The 20,384-nt window shown below is 44.3% G+C and overlaps 1 protein-coding gene across 1 annotated transcript in view; it reads left to right on the forward strand.

Annotated features, from left to right (window-relative positions):
- Positions 1-20,384, forward strand: part of LOC311243472 (mitochondrial carnitine/acylcarnitine carrier protein-like) — a gene marked incomplete at its 3' end in the record, with an annotated part of 22,904 nt that overhangs the window by 899 nt on the left and 1,621 nt on the right. The window contains exons 2-5 of the mRNA XM_084332705.1: positions 13,627-13,719; positions 14,223-14,350; positions 18,351-18,441; positions 19,505-19,622. Of these exons, the coding sequence (XP_084188831.1) occupies positions 13,627-13,719; positions 14,223-14,350; positions 18,351-18,441; positions 19,505-19,622 (430 nt within the window). The remainder of the gene's footprint in view (positions 1-13,626; positions 13,720-14,222; positions 14,351-18,350; positions 18,442-19,504; positions 19,623-20,384) is intronic.

Raw genomic sequence — 20,384 nt, forward strand, 5'->3', positions numbered from 1 at the left:
TCTCTCTCTGTCTCTCTCTGTCTCTCTCTCTATTTCTTTCTCTTTCTCTTTTGATAGTGTGTGTGAGAGAGAAACAGAGGGAGAGAAAGAATGGTTGCGTCTGTTTCTTTGCTACAACAAGATACAAGACACTTTAATGCCACACAGGTGGTAATCGTTTGCAGTACAGCATGTTATTTATGCACTGGGACATCAACATGGAACATCAAACGCCCCCCCCCCCCTCCCACCTCCCAATCCCCACAATAAATACATAAATACATACAGGACAGTCACAGTGTGTCAGTTCAGTTCATGTTCACTTCAGTTCGGACGCTTGCCCGTCTGTGCAAGGGGGGGGGGGGGGCAGGGTTTTTAGTGTTTGGACTGCTGTGGGGGAAAAGCTGTTTGTGAAGCGTGTGTGTCTGGTTGAAATGGACCTGTTGTAGCGACCTGAGGGCATGCGCTGGAATATGTGGTGTGCTGCTGGGTGAGAGGGATCGTTGACTATTTTACCAGAGCGGGTGACTGTGTGTGAGGTGTAGATGGAGTCCAGAGAGGAATATATTGTTAACATATGAAAGCTGCTGCACCATCTAACATGGAGCACACAGAAACAGCTTGGTGAGAGGGAGGGGGGGGGAGGAGAGAGAGAGAGAGGGGGGGAGAGGAGAGAGAGTGGGGGGGGAATAGAGAGGAGAGAGAGATGGAGAGAGAGAGATATATATAGAGGAGAGGTAGAGAGAGGGGGAGGAGAGAGGAGAGAGATGGAGGAGAGAGAGATGTAGAGGAGAGAGGCAAAGAAAGAGGGAGGAGAGAGAGATGTAGAGGAGAGAGGGAGGAGAGAGACGGTAGAGAGAAAGGGAGGAGAGAGGTAGAGAGAGAGGAGGAGAGAGAGGGTAGAGAGAGAGAGGGTAGACAGAAAGGGAGGAGAGAGGGTAGAGAGAGAGGGAGGAGAGAGAGGGTAGAGAGAAAGGGAGGAGAGAGGTAAAGAGAGAGGGAGGAGAGAGAGGGTAGAGCTATGTAGATGAGAGAGGTAGAGAGAGAGATATGGAGAGAGAGAGAGAGAGAGAGAGCGATATGGAGAGAGAGAGAGAGAGAGAGAGAGAGAGAGAGAGAGAGAGAGAGGGAGAGAGAGAGATAGAGAGGGTAAAGAGAGGTAGAGAGAGGGTAGAGGTAGAGAGAGAGAGAAAGAGGGTAGAGAGAGGTAGAGAGAGAGGGAGGAGAGAGGTAGAGAGAGAGAGAGGGTAAAGAGAGGTAGAGAGAGAGGGTAGAGGTAGAGAGAGAGAGAAAGAGGGTAGAGAGAGAGGGAGGAGAGAGGTAGAGAGAGATGTAGAGGAGAGAGAGAGGGTAGAGAGATATGTAGAGGAGAAAGGTAGAGAGAGAGATAGAAGTGAGAGATGGTAGAGAGAGAGAGGGTAGAGAGATGTAGAGTATAGGGGGGTAGAGAGAGAGAGAGGGTCGAGAGAAATATAGAGAGAGAGGCAGAGGAGAGAGGTAGAGAGAGAGACACTCTATATCAGTGATGGCTGTCAGACCCATGTTACTGACCAGACACTCTATATCAGTGATGGCTGTCAGACCCATGTTACTGACCAGACACTCTATATCAGTGATGGCTGTCAGACCCATGTTACTGACCAGACACTCTATATCAGTGATGGCTGTCAGACCCATGTTACTGACCAGACACTCTGTATCAGTGATGGCTGTCAGACCCATGTTACTGACCAGACACTCTGTATCAGTGATGGCTGTCAGACCCATGTTACTGACCAGACACTCTGTATCAGTGATGGCTGTCAGACCCATAGATATATAGAACACTAGATAGCTTGCCCGCGCTGCCGGCCAATGGAGAGTGACGTCACTGAACCGCCGCCATCTTGCTCCAGTTAGCCTTGAGTGAGAGTGAGTGAGCTGCACAGACAAAAATACTCATAACTCGCTGAAATATTGACGGATTTACAAACGGTTTGGTTTATTACAAGCATTATTAACGTGGCTATGATTCAAGCGGTTTGTAAAAAAAAACATCTTTAACTTTTTTTTTTATAAGTATGCAGTATCATAACTACATCTTTGATGTTTATAGCAAACCAACCCGTTTGTAAATCCGTCAATATTTCAGCGAGTTATGAGTATTTTTGTCTGTGCAGCTCACTCACTCTCACTCAAGGCTAACTGGAGCAAGATGGCGGCGGTTCAGTGACGCTGGTGACTCCGCCTTAAGCTATCTTGTGTTCTATAGATATCTATGGTCAGACCCATGTTACTGACCAGACACTCTATATCAGTGATGGCTGTCAGACCCATGTTACTGACCAGACACTCTGTATCAGTGATGGCTGTCAGACCCATGTTACTGACCAGACACTCTATATCAGTGATGGCTGTCAGACCCATGTTACTGACCAGACACTCTGTATCAGTGATGGCTGTCAGACCCATGTTACTGACCAGACACTCTGTATCAGTGATGGCTGTCAGACCCATGTTACTGACCAGACACTCTGTATCAGTGATGGCTGTCAGACCCATGTTACTGACCAGACACTCTGTATCAGTGATGGCTGTCAGACCCATGTTACTGACCAGACACTCTGTATCAGTGATGGCTGTCAGACCCATGTTACTGACCAGACACTCTGTATTATCAGTGATGGCTGTCAGACCCATGTTACTGACCAGACACTCTGTATCAGTGATGGCTGTCAGACCCATGTTACTGACCAGACACTCTATATCAGTGATGGCTGTCAGACCCATGTTACTGACCAGACACTCTATATCAGTGATGGCTGTCAGACCCATGTTACTGACCAGACACTCTATATCAGTGATGGCTGTCAGACCCATGTTACTGACCAGACACTCTGTATCAGTGATGGCTGTGAGACCCATGTTACTGACCAGACACTCTGTATCAGTGATGGCTGTCAGACCCATGTTACTGACCAGACACTCTGTATCAGTGATGGCTATCAGACCCATGTTACTGACCAGACACTCTGTATTATCAGTGATGGCTGTCAGACCCATGTTACTGACCAGACACTCTGTATCAGTGATGGCTGTCAGACCCATGTTACTGACCAGACACTCTGTATCAGTGATGGCTGTGAGACCCATGTTACTGACCAGACACTCTGTATCAGTGATGGCTGTCAGACCCATGTTACTGACCAGACACTCTGTATCAGTGATGGCTGTCAGACCCATGTTACTGACCAGACACTCTGTATCAGTGATGGCTGTGAGACCCATGTTACTGACCAGACACTCTGTATCAGTGATGGCTGTCAGACCCATGTTACTGACCAGACACTCTGTATCAGTGATGGCTGTCAGACCCATGTTACTGACCAGACACTCTATATCAGTGATGGCTGTCAGACCCATGTTACTGACCAGACACTCTGCATCAGTGATGGCTGTCAGACCCATGTTACTGACCAGACACTCTGTATCACTGATGGCTGTCAGACCCATGTTACTGACCAGACACTCTATATCAGTGATGGCTGTCAGACCCATGTTAATGAAAAAGAAATAAAACTCTAACCCTAACTAACCTTACTGTCATACACTTGTCCTCCTAATTAATACACTAACCTACACTGTAGCACTCAACACTTTGTTGAACATTGTTACTCAGCTGATAGAGTTGTACCCTTCCCGATGACTTGTTGTACAAAACTTGTAAGTCGCTTTGGATAAAAGCGTTCAGCTAAATGACTAAATGTAAATGTAATGAGCACTACAGTGATGTCCAGTCAGTAACCCAAACATGCTGGCAGGGGGCTGTGTTGTTGTCAACAGCAGTGAAGAGTCCTCCTACGTCACAGAAGTGAACACATGCCCCCTAGGGGCCCAGTCCTGCTGCTGCCCTTGACCAAGGCCCTGGAGGTAGAGTGGGGTCTGCCAGCTGCTGGATGGTGGCTCTGCCCTGAATAGTTAGGATGGTTACATGCAGAGGACAAATTCCTGTTATGTGTAAAAATGTACTTTGTAATAAAAGAGATTCTAATTATAAGCAGCAGCATTCAACCTGCGCTCTAGGGAGTGTTTTCACAGAGAAAAGCACCTGGGTGTCTGAGATCTTTAGGAGGGGAAACAAGACATGGTCCCAGACACCCAGAGAGTACTACAGAACGATATTATTTCGTTATTACTTGAACTTGAACTTGAAACTATTAAAGAACGATAGGTTATTAAGTACTACAGAACGATAGGTTATTAAGTACTACAGAACAATAGGTTATAAAGTACTACAGAATGATAGGTTATTAAGTACTACAGAACAATAGGTTATTAAGTACTACAGAACAATAGGTTATTAAGTACTACAGAACAATAGGTTATAAAGTACTACAGAATGATAGGTTATTAAGTACTACAGATCGATAGGTTATTAAGTACTACAGAACAATAGGTTATTAAGTACTACAGAACAATAGGTTATTAAGTACTATAGAACAATACGTTATTAAGTACTGCAGAACAATAGGTTATTAAGTACTACAGAACAATAGGTTATAAAGTACTACAGAACGATAGGTTATTAAGTACTACAGAACAATAGGTTATAAAGTACTACAGAATGATAGGTTATTAAGTACTACAGAACGATAGGTTATTAAGTACTACAGAACAATAGGTTATTAAGTACTACAGAACAATAGGTTATTAAGTACTATAGAACAATACGTTATTAAGTACTGCAGAACAATAGGTTATTAAGTACTACAGAACAATAGGTTATTAAGTACTACAGAACAATAGGTTATTAAGTACTATAGAACAATACGTTATTAAGTACTACAGAACAATAGGTTATTAAGTACTACAGAACGATAGGTTATTAAGTACTACAGAACAATAGGTTATAAAGTACTACAGAATGATAGGTTATTAAGTACTACAGAACGATAGGTTATTAAGTACTACAGAACAATAGGTTATTAAGTACTACAGAACAATAGGTTATTAAGTACTATAGAACAATACGTTATTAAGTACTACAGAACGATAGGTTATAAAGTAATACAGAACGATAGGTTATTAAGTACTACAGAACGATAGGTTATTAAGTACTACAGAACAATAGGTTATTAAGTACTACAGAACGATAAGTTATAAAGTACTACAGAACGATAAGTTATAAAGTACTACAGAACAATAGGTTATTAAGTACTACAGAACAATAGGTTATAAAGTACTACAGAACGATAGGTTATAAAGTACTACAGAACGATTGGTTATAAAGTACTACAGAACGATAGGTTATAAAGTACTACAGAACGATTGGTTATTAAGTACTACAGAACAATAGGTTATTAAGTACTATAGAACAATACGTTATTAAGTACTGCAGAACAATAGGTTATTAAGTACTACAGAACAATAGGTTATTAAGTACTACAGAACAATAGGTTATTAAGTACTATAGAACAATACGTTATTAAGTACTACAGAACAATAGGTTATTAAGTACTACAGAACGATAGGTTATTAAGTACTACAGAACAATAGGTTATAAAGTACTACAGAATGATAGGTTATTAAGTACTACAGAACGATAGGTTATTAAGTACTACAGAACAATAGGTTATTAAGTACTACAGAACAATAGGTTATTAAGTACTATAGAACAATACGTTATTAAGTACTACAGAACGATAGGTTATAAAGTAATACAGAACGATAGGTTATTAAGTACTACAGAACGATAGGTTATTAAGTACTACAGAACAATAGGTTATTAAGTACTACAGAACGATAAGTTATAAAGTACTACAGAACGATAGGTTATTAAGTACTACAGAACGTTAGGTTATGACTATAACCAAGTTCTGTTAGTTAGGGGCGATGCTTGGCATCGCCTTCTGCACTATCTCGCGTACGTGCACGCGTACTGAATAAACCACAAATGTACCTCTAATACCAGTATTAGTCTGACCACACCCCTCATCAGCTTACCTTCATAAGCAGGTGTGTGGTCACCTGCTCTCCTCCTTCCCAAGCTTTCACCACAAGGTGAGAACAAGGGCTGCAGCGGCGTCCGATGCCAAGCATCGCCCCTAACTAACAGAACTTGGTTATAGTCATAACCTAACGTTCTGTATCGTTAGTGGCTTAGCTTGGCATCGCCTTCTGCACAAGGGAGGCCAAGCGGAGCCACTTGGCTGACAAATACACCCCGCTGACAGCCCCCCAAAACCATCAGAACAGGGAGGGCCGAGCCCCCCCGACCCCCCCTAATGGAGGGTAGCCCCCCTATTAGGGACGTCACGGGAGGGCGACGGACCCGACCGTGCGAAGAGGCACTCAAGCAACTCAACGCACAGGGTGAGCAGACCGTGGCTTGACCCACGACTACACACACGCACAACCCGCATGCCACCCGGGAACGAACGGAGGAACAACCTCGTTACTGCCCCCAGAATCACGGGGTCAAGGGCAAACCCAACCCCGTGGCAAGGCCGTAGCAGCGGAGCACGAAGGAAGACCCAGACCCACCAAAAGGACTGGACTCCCTGGAATGGGGGCCCGGAGAAGTCCATGATGCCAGCATCAAGACCCCACCAGGTGGGCACGTAGTGCCCCGCCCCCCACATCGCCAGCGTATTCGGACAAAGGCCCCACAGTTACTGCACCTGGTATTCCCAGGCGGAACCAACCAGGCCAGTAAGCCGAGCGGGCCCCGTCCCCCCAATAGTACACCGCCTGGCACACTGACCCTGCAGAATAGGCAGTCAGCATGGCCGTAAGCACACAAAAAAGGTTAACCAACGGAAGCAGGCAGCGCACCGGGGAAAAACCAGGCAACAGGCTGTTAACCCTAGCCTGGAGACTGCGGACGAGACAGGCGCCAGAGGGGACAGCTGAACACAGCCGCCCCGGCGGAAGGAGCGTAAGCTGGCGGTGTTGCATGACCAAGCCTCCATTTAACAACCCCCACCCAGAGGGGTCGAGGCAGAGAAGGCTGACACGATTGGCAGACGTCATGAACGTGCAGGGGCACCCTCAACCGGTGAACCCGGGAGTTGACACTGCTCCAACACACCAGGGAATCAACCACCTCGGTGTTACCCAATGCGGTGGTTGTTCCTATAACCCCTCAAGAAAAAACTCCAAAACACACCTGCGGGTATACACCGGCTATACCGCAGTACAAGCGTTTCAGTTTCCAAAAAGGGTTAACCCAGGCCTACGGGTCGCAAACATCACTTCGGACCGGGCCTGGCGGTACGGGAAGCACAGGGTCACCAGAGGAGGTCAAAAAACCACCCCCACAGGCCCCTCTTCGCCATGCGTGAGAGAGGAGCGAAAAACAATGGAGAACCAGCCCCTAAGCACACCGTACCTGGTATTCCCCGGCGGTCTCCCAACCAAGTACTAACCAGGACCAACCTGTGTAGCGGCCGAGATCCGACGAGATCGAGCGCGTACAGAATGGCATGGCTGTAAGCCATGACGACAGTGCTGAGTAAAAACATACCCAACCAGGGTCTCCATAGCGCTTAACCCTGTGACACCCAGACCGACCTGGCATTTTTCCCCCTGAAAAAAGCCCAAGTCCCTCAGGGTACCAGAACAGCAGATCTGCATCCCCGGCGGACAACGGGTTCAACTGATCTGGACCAGCGTGACCAGAACCAGTCCCGTGCCCTAACCACGCCGACATGCCTACTCCAGGAGAAGGGCAGATATGCGTGTTGATCTTAACATGAAAAGAAGGCGCCACCCAGACGTCGGGACGAACCGCGCCTGGTGGCCCACCCCAAGGGCGTGAGACCCCACTACATATGTTCAGATCCATCCCGTCATCATCCCCCAGACATGAACGAGGATCCGTCGACAACCCACCCAGGTCATGGGATGTGGTCGCCGGAAGAGGAAAAACCCCCATCTCAGTTGCTTTATAAAAACGCTGTTTCAACCACAAGCAACTAAGGCGTGCCAGTCAATCGCCTGTTTACAGCGAGCTAGCACTATACGTGCGTCGGGACACACCCCCATCAATGAACAGGCTATTTAGACCTGTCATTGAATCCCCAAGGCGCCCAGGGGAACGACAAGAGGGGTGTGACACTCCCTAACTCCAACACTTCTGGAATAGAAAGAAGGAAGCATCAACAGTATGTATCCCAGTCTACACAGCCGGGGTAAAAAATTTTCACATTTTTACATCCCACCACCCTCCCATAGGAAAGAGACGGGGATCCCCAGAGAGACTTCCCACGCGAGCTGTACAGATTGAAAAGAATATATTGCACCTTGAGCCATGTAAAAAACTGGTTTTAGGGCCTCCGGGGAAGAGGCACCGAACCCATACACACTCAATAAACGAATTGAATCGAATATACATACAATAGAAAAGGACCCTTCTAGAGGGTCCACTCACTTTGACAATCTGAGGAGGAAGGCTCTGTACTCTGATGGAGGCTTCCTCACATGGATCACATGGAAGAAGGAGTCCGAACTCACAGAAGGCCTGAGTAGGCGCTTGGTGAGGAGGAGCCCTGACCACCCCCCCTGAAAACAGATCCATCACATGGACCTGAACAGCACACGGAAGTCCTACCAACAGAGACGCGCACGGTGACGTACTCTATGGCGGGGGAATTCCTGCGGTGCACACGCCCAATATACCAGGCCGTGGGACCAGGAACTCCCTCCCCCCCCCCCCCCCCCCCCCCGTAACGTGCCGAACCGCCACGTGACGGGAACCTTGAAGGACAGGGGGTGTACCCCTGACCGACAGAACAATGGGGAGAGGAAAGGTTACCAGTTCACCCCTTTACGACCCCACACCCATGATACGACGTAACGACAAAAAGAGAATATGACACAGTCATAGTCAGCTCTATGAAGCGTTTCACAGCTCCACACAGCGCACGAGCTAACCTGCTATCTGATTTTTACTAAGGAAAAACACAGAATAGAGAGGGCTCTAAGAACCCCGGTCCAACATACACATGTGCTTCTGTGGCCAGTACAACCCAGTTGTAGGTCACATGACACACACAACCCATCATCATCACAATGAGAGAATACATCATTCTTGATTAGTATCGACCACAGGCCTTGCTAAGCACACATGACAGCAACCAAACCAATTTCCCTTTAGGAAATAAGTTTCTCCAGCAGATTTAGCACAACCTCAGCAATCAAGCTGAGAGTTACATCGTATCCCTACCACACAAAAGACACAATTAATGCACAACATGTCTGATAGGAGGTGATAAAGTCCCCAGGGAACCGGGGGGGGAAAAACACAATCCTCCTATTTTACCCTCAATACGGCCAGTTAAAACAGGAAAACCTGTTAATGTGTGAACTCACTGTCCATTGTCATTACAGTCTGAGAAAGAACATTCTTTTACTCACTCGTCACCAAGCATAGCTTCATAGGTTAGTTGCCTTAGTAGTGAGTACACGGTACACATAAACACCATGATGTTTCTCACACAACAACCAGATCAATACATCACGACCTGCACGGAGAAGCTACTGCCAGTGACAAAAACAGCTCACACACAACCCGCAACGTATCTCAAATGCATTGCAACAACACACGTTTTGGGAAAAAACACCGTCATTCACAATACATTTAGCAAGGTAAAACCAGAAGACGTGTTATGAGGGTCTGGCCAACCCCGTACCTGCCCGGAACGCAGATCAGCGAAGTGCAGTCACAAGCCATCGTAGAACACAGCCCTCTTTGTTGACGCAATCCCCGTCTAGGCTCAGGCAGGGTTGACGAACATCCCCTGTCAAGGATGACGTCGTGGTCAAGAGTGTAAAACATGTTAAAAATCAAAGCACGTTCAACAGAATAGCATCAAGCTAACGGCTGCTCCAACCGTTCGGGTGCTATCGCTTCCGCTCGCGAGACGCCGATCTACGACGCACGCGATCAGGAGCGAGCTCCCGGCGGCGCGCGAGAAGCCAAGCTACCCCGCGCCAGGCCACCGACCGGCTAACCGTAAGCTATGAACATGTAAACAATGACATAACACTCACCCAGACAGGCCGCCGTTCTGAACCCTCCTCACTTTTTAAGAGAAAAGAGAAAACAAGACGTCAACACCGCTTCACAACGGTGACATTAACACGTCCGGCGGAATCAGCACAGTACCAACTGGCCTGTATAGCTGACTTTGAACATGAATCTGCCGCTATCGCACATTACATGCACATATCCCCTCGTGAAGGAATACTCTCATTTGGATATGAAAGATGGGGTCTTAACACGGTGACAGAGAGAATCCACTCGTCCAGAACACACAGGGATCACCAGTGTCAATGGTCGCGGCCCACTAGTTAAAACTATAATGGTCGCCAGACCAAGGCCTTCTGTCGCCTAGACGGCTAAACAAAGGACCCTAGCCTGGGGCCGGTTTCCATAAACTTTGTCTAGTAGCCCCCATAGCACTAACAGACAAGTGGAGCCCGCCAGCAAACACTACTCACCCAACCTGGAACGCACCGCTCCTCACAACAGCGGCATGTCCGACAGTTCAGCTGTGGCCTGACAGGTTTCACCCCAACAAACACAGCAAGGAACTGCAGTTGAGAAGCATGCAGCGGCGTGCTCCCAATACGAAAACCGGTGGAGGGTTTGTAGAATGATCATCATCTTCTAGACACTCCAGTACGAAGACAATATCGCCGTATTTTCTCGAAAATAGTGAGAGAGAAAATAAAGATATGATGTCAACGTATCCTTGTTTCCCAAGCTGTTCCTAATCCAATTTCTTCCATCATGGTGTCAAGTGTGGGGATCTACCGAGGCACCTCTTCCTTGTGGTGAAAGCGAGAAGGAGGAGAGCAGGTGACCACACACCTGCTTATGAAGGTAAGCTGATGAGGGGTGTGGTCAGACTAATACTGGTATTAGAGGTACATTTGTGGTTTATTCAGTACGCGTGCACGTACGCGAGATAGTGCAGAAGGCGATGCCAAGCTAAGCCACTAACGATACAGAACGATAGGTTATTAAGTACTACAGAACGATAGGTTATTAAGTACTACAGAACAATAGCTTATTAAGTACTACAGAACGATAAGTTATAAAGTACTACAGAACAATAGGTTATAAAGTACTACAGAACGATAAGTTATTAAGTACTACAGAACAATAGGTTATAAAGTACTACAGAACGATAAGTTATAAAGTACTACAGAACAATAGGTTATTAAGTACTACAGAACAATAGGTTATAAAGTACTACAGAACGATAGGTTATAAAGTACTACAGAACGATTGGTTATAAAGTACTACAGAACGATAGGTTATAAAGTACTACAGAACGATTGGTTATAAAGTACTACAGAACAATAGGTTATTAAGTACTACAGAACGATAGGTTATAAAGTACTACAGAACGATTGGTTATAAAGTACTACAGAACGATAGGTTATAAAGTACTACAGAACAATAGGTTATTAAGTACTACAGAACGATAGGTTATAAAGTACTACAGAACGATTGGTTATAAAGTACTACAGAACGATTGGTTATAAAGTACTACAGAACGATAGGTTATTAAGTACTACAGAACAATAGGTTATAAAGTACTACAGAACGATTGGTTATAAAGTACTACAGAACGATAGGTTATTAAGTACTACAGAACGATTGGTTATAAAGTACTACAGAACGATAGGTTATTAAGTACTACAGAACGATAGGTTATAAAGTACTACAGAACGATAGGTTATAAAGTACTACAGAACGATAGGTTATTAAGTACTACAGAACGATAGGTTATAAAGTACTACAGAACGATAGGTTATTAAGTACTACAGAACGATAGGTTATAAAGTACTACAGAACGATAGGTTATTAAGTACTACAGAACGATAGGTTATAAAGTACTACAGAACGATAGGTTATTAAGTACTACAGAACGATTGGTTATAAAGTACTACAGAACGATAGGTTATAAAGTACTACAGAACAATAGGTTATTAAGTACTACAGAACAATAGCTTATTAAGTACTACAGAACGATAGGTTATAAAGTACTACAGAACGATAGGTTATAAAGTACTACAGAACAATAGGTTATAAAGTACTACAGAACGATAGGTTATTAAGTACTACAGAACAATAGGTTATAAAGTACTACAGAACGATAGGTTATTAAGTACTACAGAACGATAGGTTATAAAGTACTACAGAACAATAGGTTATTAAGTACTACAGAACAATAGCTTATTAAGTACTACAGAACGATAGGTTATAAAGTACTACAGAACGATAGGTTATAAAGTACTACAGAACAATAGGTTATAAAGTACTACAGAACGATAGGTTATTAAGTACTACAGAACGATAGGTTATTAAGTACTACAGAACAATAGGTTATTAAGTACTACAGAACAATATGTTATTAAGTACTACAGAACGATAGGTTATAAAGTACTACAGAACGATAGGTTATTAAGTACTACAGAACGATAGGTTATTAAGTACTACAGAACGATAAGTTATAAAGTACTACAGAACAATAGGTTATAAAGTACTACAGAACGATAAGTTATTAAGTACTACAGAACAATAGGTTATAAAGTACTACAGAACGATAAGTTATAAAGTACTACAGAACAATAGGTTATTAAGTACTACAGAACAATAGGTTATAAAGTACTACAGAACGATAAGTTATAAAGTACTACAGAACAATAGGTTATAAAGTACTACAGAACGATATTATTAAGTACTACAGAACGATAGGTTATTACAGAACGATAAGTTATTAAGTACTACAGAACAATAGGTTATTAAGTACTACAGAACAATAGGTTATTAAGTACTACAGAACAATAAGTTATTAAGTACTACAGAACGATAGGTTATTAAGTACTACAGAACAATAAGTTATAAAGTACTACAGAACAATAAGTTATTAAGTACTACAGAACAATAGGTTATTAAGTACTACAGAACAATAAGTTATAAAGTACTACAGAACGATAGGTTATTAAGTACTACAGAACAATAAGTTATAAAGTACTACAGAACAATAAGTTATTAAGTACTACAGAACAATAGGTAAAAGGTACTACAGGGTTCAGGGTGGGGAGAGGAATCTTCCACAATAGCTGCACGCTCAATAGAAGTCAAAGTCCCAGTCGTCTTGGATTCTGCCTCCACCCTGCAGGACAAACGTCCTCGCTGCTTATCAGCCCTGACCCAGAGGGGAGTGTCTTAGCCCTGACCCAGATGGGAGTGTCTTATCAGCCCTGACCCAGATGGGAGTGTCTTATCAGCCCTCACCCTGAGTGACCAGACACTCTCTATATCAGCGATGGCTGTCAGAAGTGTCAGAGTGTAGTGCTACTATTTTAACATGTAGACCACTAATAATAATAATAAAAAAAAAAGAAAAAAGCAGCACCTTTAAAGATGATTTTGTTTAGCATCTTTACAGCTTTCTCTGGCCACACAGGACCGATAGAGGAGAGGGAGAACGGGAGGAGAAGAAGGGAAGACATGCGGCATATGGTCACCGGTCTGGGAAACGAACCCGGGACGACCGCCTCGCGACTCAGCGCGCTATTATATGGTGTGCTAATGGAGCGCCCCACAAAGCAGCACCTTTAAATAAAGTTTGAATGAATGAATTCCAGGTGCGGTTACAGACGCAGCCCAGAGCCTCCTGCAGTCAGCATGTCGTCTACACAGGAACCTACGACTGCTTCCGCAAGACTGTCTCCAAAGAGGTAAAACACAGACTCACACAGGAAGCAGGTTCCACCATTAATACCTTCCATTAGGGGTAAACAGATGTTCCACCATTAGACCTTCTATTAGGGGTAAACAGATGTTCCACCATTAGACCTTCTATTAGGGGTAAACAGATGTTCCACCATTAGACCTTCTATTAGGGGTAAACAGATGTTCCACCATTAATACCTTCTATTAGGGGTAAACAGCTGTTCCACCATTAATACCTTCTATTAGGGGTAAACAGCTGTTCCACCATTAATACCTTCCATTAGGGGTAAACAGATGTTCCACCATTAATACCTTCTATTAGGGGTAAACAGATGTTCCACCATTAATACCTTCTATTAGGGGTAAACAGCTGTTCCACCATTAATACCTTCTATTAGGGGTAAACAGCTGTTCCACCATTAATACCTTCCATTAGGGGTAAACAGATGTTCCACCATTAATACCTTCTATTAGGGGTAAACAGATGTTTGTGTGTGTGTGTGTGCAGGGCCTCCTGGGTCTCTATAAGGGGATGGGGGCCCCGCTGGCCGGAGTGGCCCCCATGATGGCGATCAGCTTCTTCGGCTTCGGGCTCGGCAAGCAGCTGCAGCAGACGGACCCCAACACACCACTCACGTGAGCACACACACACACACAGGCACACACACACACACAGGCACACACACACACACACACACACACACACACACACAGGCACACACACACACACACACACACACACACACACACACACACAGGAACACACAGGCACACACACACACACACACACACACTGGGTGTAAATGGCGCCCCCCCCCCCCCCCCTCCTCTTGTGTTTGTGTTCCTGTTACTGTGTTGGAATAACTGGAATATGATCTAATTATAACGCTGATCCCAGCTCTCTTCCCTCTGCTCCCATTCGCCCTCATCCTCCCCGCCCCTCTCATCCTCCCCGCCCCCACACACCCCCCTCACCCCCGTCCCGCCCCTCTCATCCTCCCCGCCCCCACACACCCCCCTCACCCCCATCCCGCCCCTCTCACCCTCCCCGCCCCCACACACCCCCCTCACCCCCGTCCCGCCCCTCTCATCCTCCCCGCCCCCACACACCCCCCTCACCCCCATCCCGCCCCTCTCACCCTCCCCGCCCCCACACACCCCCCTCACCCCCGTCCCGCCCCTCTCATCCTCCCCGCCCCCACACACCCCCCTCACCCCCATCCCGCCCCTCTCACCCTCCTGTCTTTGACCCTCTCCTCTATCCTCCTTTAACACTAGCACAGCCAACAAGGGGTCAAATGACCCCGAGGCATTTTCAATAAATGTATCCTCGTCACTCGGTCGAGCTCCAGCTCTGTCACTCAATGACTTTTCCTAAAAGTACCCGTTTTATCTGCAGCACGGTTTATGAAATTTCAAAATGACTTCAGGAAAATGTAATTAGAACGTTATTCCACATAATATATGGAATATATATGTGGAAAGTCACAGCACTTTGCGAGCGTCTAGCGCAGGGGTGGCCAACCACATGTGGCTCTTGGCCCGTCAATGTGTGGCTCTTCCATCCAAAAACAAACAAAAAAAATTATAATATTTTTATTTATTATTATTATTATTATTATTATTATTATTATTATTATTATTATTATTATTATTATTATTATTATTATTATTATTATTATTATAAAAAAACTCACTCAAACCTGTGGTAAACCTCATATTTTTATATTAAGAGGTAATTATACAGTTTACACTGTTTATTTTTCTCATATTTCTCATATAAGCTGTGGGGTCATCTGACCCCTTCCGGCGGGAATCAGTGACATTTTCTCCATGGCTGTTCTAGTGTTCTGTTCTCCATGTATTCCATCCAAAACTGTCCAGTTTCTCCCAGCTCCCCATTTCTCACTGCTTCTCTGAATGCATGATATTCTACCATGTGGTGAGATACATCTTCTGGTGAGAGCACTTCAGCGAGAGTAGATTCATTCAGAGTGAGATTTTCCAGAAATGCAGTCCATTCTGCAGAGAGTGGTTCATGAGTCTCCAGATACTTGTCATAGAAGAGTCTCTCTAGACAAGCTTCCAGCATGGATTTGTGTGTGTTCATCGCTCTGTCCCAGTTCTCTCCATCTGTGACCCCAGCCACCGATGTGGTGATCAGTTTTGCTTCCAAAGCCACTTCTACCCATCCACTCCCTTGACAGTATCTTTTGCCTATGCCTTTCAAGTATGCTCCACAACAATAAAATGTTCCAATGAGGATGATATGTTTTTGGTATTTTTCAGGTTCATCCCACACTAGAGGGTATGCTTTCATGCAAACACCTAGATTAAATGTACTGATGGTGTACTCTTGTCCAGCTTCAAGAGACGCAGCCTGGCTGCATCTAAAGCATTCTTGAATGGTTGCCAAGTCAGTTATGGGAGCATTGATCATGGGATAGTACCCAATTGTGGTGAGGCATTTTGGAAACTGGCCAGTAACAGACACCCAGCCTGACAAACCAGGGATGCGCTGATCCTCAGAGTTTATTTTACGAGCAAAGACTCAAATTAGATCAGTATCTGATGATTTTAATTGGGTGTATGTGGTTGAGTTATTTGAACTAGATGACACCAAGTTAGTTGGTTCAGATTGTTTCCGCTTGTAGTAAGTTGGCAGCGCTGTGGCAGGACTTTTAAATGGTCGCTGTTTTTTTGTAGGCTGAGTGTTCGGATTAGACTCTTGTGTAGGCTGTGCTGAGGTAAGGGCTTCTGCATCTGTAGGCTGTGCTGCGGTAAATGCTTCTGTATCTGCACAAGACTCTTGTGTAGGCTGTGCTGAGGTAAGTGCTTCTGTATCTGCACAAGACTCTTGTGTAGGCTGTGCTGAGGTAAGTGCTTCTGTATCTGCACAAGACTCTTGTGTAGGCTGTGCTGAGGTAAATGCTTCTGTATCTGCACAAGACTCTTGTGTAGGCTGTGCTGAGGTAAATGCTTCTGTATCTGCACAAGACTCTTGTGTAGGCTGTGCTGAGGTAAGTGCTTCTGTATCTGCACAAGACTCTTGTGTAGGCTGTGCTGAGGTAAATGCTTCTGTATCTGCACAAGACTCTTGTGTAGGCTGTGCTGAGGTAAATGCTTCTGTATCTGCACAAGACTCTTGTGTAGGCTGTGCTGAGGTAAATGCTTCTGTATCTGCACAAGACTCTTGTGTAGGCTGTGCTGAGGTAAATGCTTCTGTATCTGCACAAGACTCTTGTGTAGGCTGTGCTGAGGTAAATGCTTCTGTATTTGCACAGGGCTCTTGTGTAGGCTGTGCTGAGGTAAATGCTTCTGTATCTGCACAGGGCTCTTGTGTAGGCTGTGCTGAGGTAAATGCTTCTGTATCTGCACAGGGCTCTTGTGTAGGCTGTGCTGAGGTAAATGCTTCTGTATCTGCACAAGACTCTTGTGTAGGCTGTGCTGAGGTAAATGCTTCTGTATCTGCACAAGACTCTTGTGTAGGCTGTGCTGAGGTAAATGCTTCTGCATCTGCACTGTAACCGAGATCTTGCATGTAGATCCCTGCAGCAGTATGAATGGACCCTGCTCCATATACATCTGATACTAGTTGATCAAAATTGTCCCAGTCACTGTCACAAAATTGTCTTTGCTGAATAACTTCAGGTGGGATGTGACATGAAACAGGGTTAGGGTTTTGGTTGGTTGGTGTGTGTAACCCGGTCAGCACTGCTTTATGTTGCACTGTGATACCCCGGTCCACCAGGGGGCGTAACATTGTTCACTTTTCATGTAATTAACTTCAGATAGTATAGCATTACATTACTTAAGTCTCAACTTTTATTTAATATATTTTTTAGATATAAAAAGCAAGGGAGAAAAAAAAGAGAATAAAAAAGGGTAATGTTCTATTTTCTCGATTTGAGGTACAATGGAGAACGTTGGTCATAGCAGGTGTAATATTCTAGATAGAAAGGTCATCTTGGACTTAAATTGAAGCTTATAAATGTGGGAGGTTTTTATATCCATGTGAGGCAGCAACATGTATAATAAAATACTTGAAAATTATCACTTTTGAGGACAATTTGTCAGGCGGACAGACATTTTTTTGTCTTTTGGGGTATTCTGAGGGTGATATTTGACAATAGAAAGGTAGTAAGCCCCAGAGTATTATGCTGATACTTGTCCCCTATGTGTCAGGATACACCATGCAAAGTTTCAGACTTATCTGACCATTTATGCAGTTGCAGTATCCTCATATTTGCAATTACATAATTTCGCCAGAAGCTTTTCCCAAAAAGAGGGCTTTTTGGCCCCTGAGGCCACACAGGGCTGATTTGGGGGTGGTCATTATCAACTGGTTATGGCCCAAGGTATGGGGTAACAGGAAATAATAATGAAAAAAAGGTAGCAAAAAACATCCCGAGGGGTGGACCTGGCTCCCGGCCTATAGTGTTAATGTATAATATAACCGATAGGGAAAAACAGACCCTTATCTGCACCTTTGTTTTTCTCATATTTTTATATTCAGAGTTAATTATATTGTTTACACCGTTTATTTGTCCTCATAATCAAAAAATCATAAATCAAATCAAATTAATTTGTACGGCCCGATACTAAATATGACTGTATTTGATTGTATTCTCTTCAGGCACCTTCAGGTGTTCCTGTCCGGCTGCCTGGCTGGGGTCCTCACCACCGTCATCGTGGCTCCAGGGGAGAGGATCAAGTGTTTACTGCAGGTCCGTGTGTGCGTGTGTGTGTGTGTGCAATATTAGTGAAGAAAAAACCCATTGGTTTAAACAGAATGAATAAAAAAATATATAATTAAAAATTGTTTTATTAAAAATTAAAAATTTAAATGTTGATTTGGAATTCGAATGCCAACGTAACGAACGAAGGTTCGAACGTTCGAACGTTTGGGCTCAGCCCTAGTGTGTGCGCACCGGAAGAAGGCTATTCCAGCTGAAATGCCTTGGTCTTTAACATGAAAGGGGCTCGGGAGGTAGAGCAGTCGTCTGGTAATCCGAAGTGTCCTTGAGCAAGACACTTAACCCCTAACTGCCCCCGATGAGCGGGTCGGCACCTTGCACGGTCGCCCCCGCCGTCGGTGAGTGAATGTGTGAGTGAATGGGTAAAAAAGGGAGACACAAATTGTAAAAGCGCTTTGGATAAAAGCTGTTATATAAACTAGGGCTGTCAGTTTATCGCGTTAATTAGATTAATTAATTACACAGCAAATTATCGCGTTATGAAAATTAACTCAAAATCATTATTATTATTATTATTTTTTTAATAATTTTTTTTTTATCTCATTCATTCCATAAGAACGTAGAATACACATTACAGACTTTTTTTTATATGGTCCATTTGCATGTTCTTGGTATCTGATTCTAGGGACATCTATGGATCTCAGGGAATGTATTCCCAGTGTCAGAAATACTGTGTCTGTTACTAGGCTTGAGTCAATTGTAATGAACCAAATGAGAATATCAATACACATTTTTTTTTATCTTTGACTGTGAATAACACTATGCTCAAATTGACCAGACCTGAAAAATCTAAGCAAATGAATAAATGGACGATGATTAAACAGAAGGTTTTGTAGATACAGTACTGAATTCTGCCATCCGGACACATGCAATTTGAAATATGATTATAGAATATAGAATATCAGGCATAAAATGGTTATGCGATTAAAATGCGATTAATTAGATTAATTAATTACAAATCCTGTAATTAATTAGATACATTTTTTTAATCGCCTGACAGCACTAATATAAACATGTCCCCTGCTGTGTGCAGGTGCAGGCCGGGGGGGGCCAGGCCAGGTACAGGGGGCCCCTGGACTGTGCTGTGAGGCTCTACAGGGAGCAGGGGCTCCGGAGCCTCTACAAGGGGACCCTGCTCACTCTCATCAGAGGTAACACACTTTTTTTTTTTTTATTATTATGTTTTTGGTAGATTTGTATTGGTTTTTACTACCGGGCAGTCCGGTAGAGAGAAAGAGAGGAAGAATGGGAGACAGAGCAGCGGAAGAAGACATTCGGCAAAGAACGCCGGGTCCGGGAATCCGGTACCGGACCGCAAATGACATCACGTCATAAATCTGACATAATTATCATTTTATTTCTCAAACGTATTCAACAGTAAAACATCCTAACCATGTCACAAACACAGTCATAGTGTATATTTTCAGCAATACGTTTTTTTTACCAATAGGTTCAAGTGTTATTAGTGAGATTTTAGTTTTTGAAATGTGTTGTATTTTTCACGGAGATCCGCCATTTTGAATTAGCGGCTGTCGATGAATGATGACGATTGTAGTCATTATGAGAAGAGGACATAGACCACTACACTTCCGCGTTACATTGAAATCGGGGAGGAGATTACGGGGGGAGCAAATGAATGAATGTGGATGAGAGCCGTGATGTAAGTGGTTGCAGATACGACTGTGGGGGTGCTAGAGACATGATCGAATAGACGTTTATGCGCCTCACTCTCCTGAACACGGCGTGACCCATTCCTAATCGATCAGAACTAAATCGGCAGAGAAAAAGCCCATTTTAAAGCACCTATTCCGCATGCACATGCGCAGATTGCCCATGGAGTCTGGATGACGCGAGATGACGCACGAATGAATGTGGACTGTTCCATCAGAGGGGGGAGCTTCGGTGGCCAGTGT

This window comes from Notolepis coatsorum (genome assembly GCF_963971535.1).
Source record: "Notolepis coatsorum genome assembly, chromosome: 17".
NCBI classification, from domain to species: Eukaryota; Metazoa; Chordata; class Actinopteri; order Aulopiformes; family Paralepididae; genus Notolepis; species Notolepis coatsorum.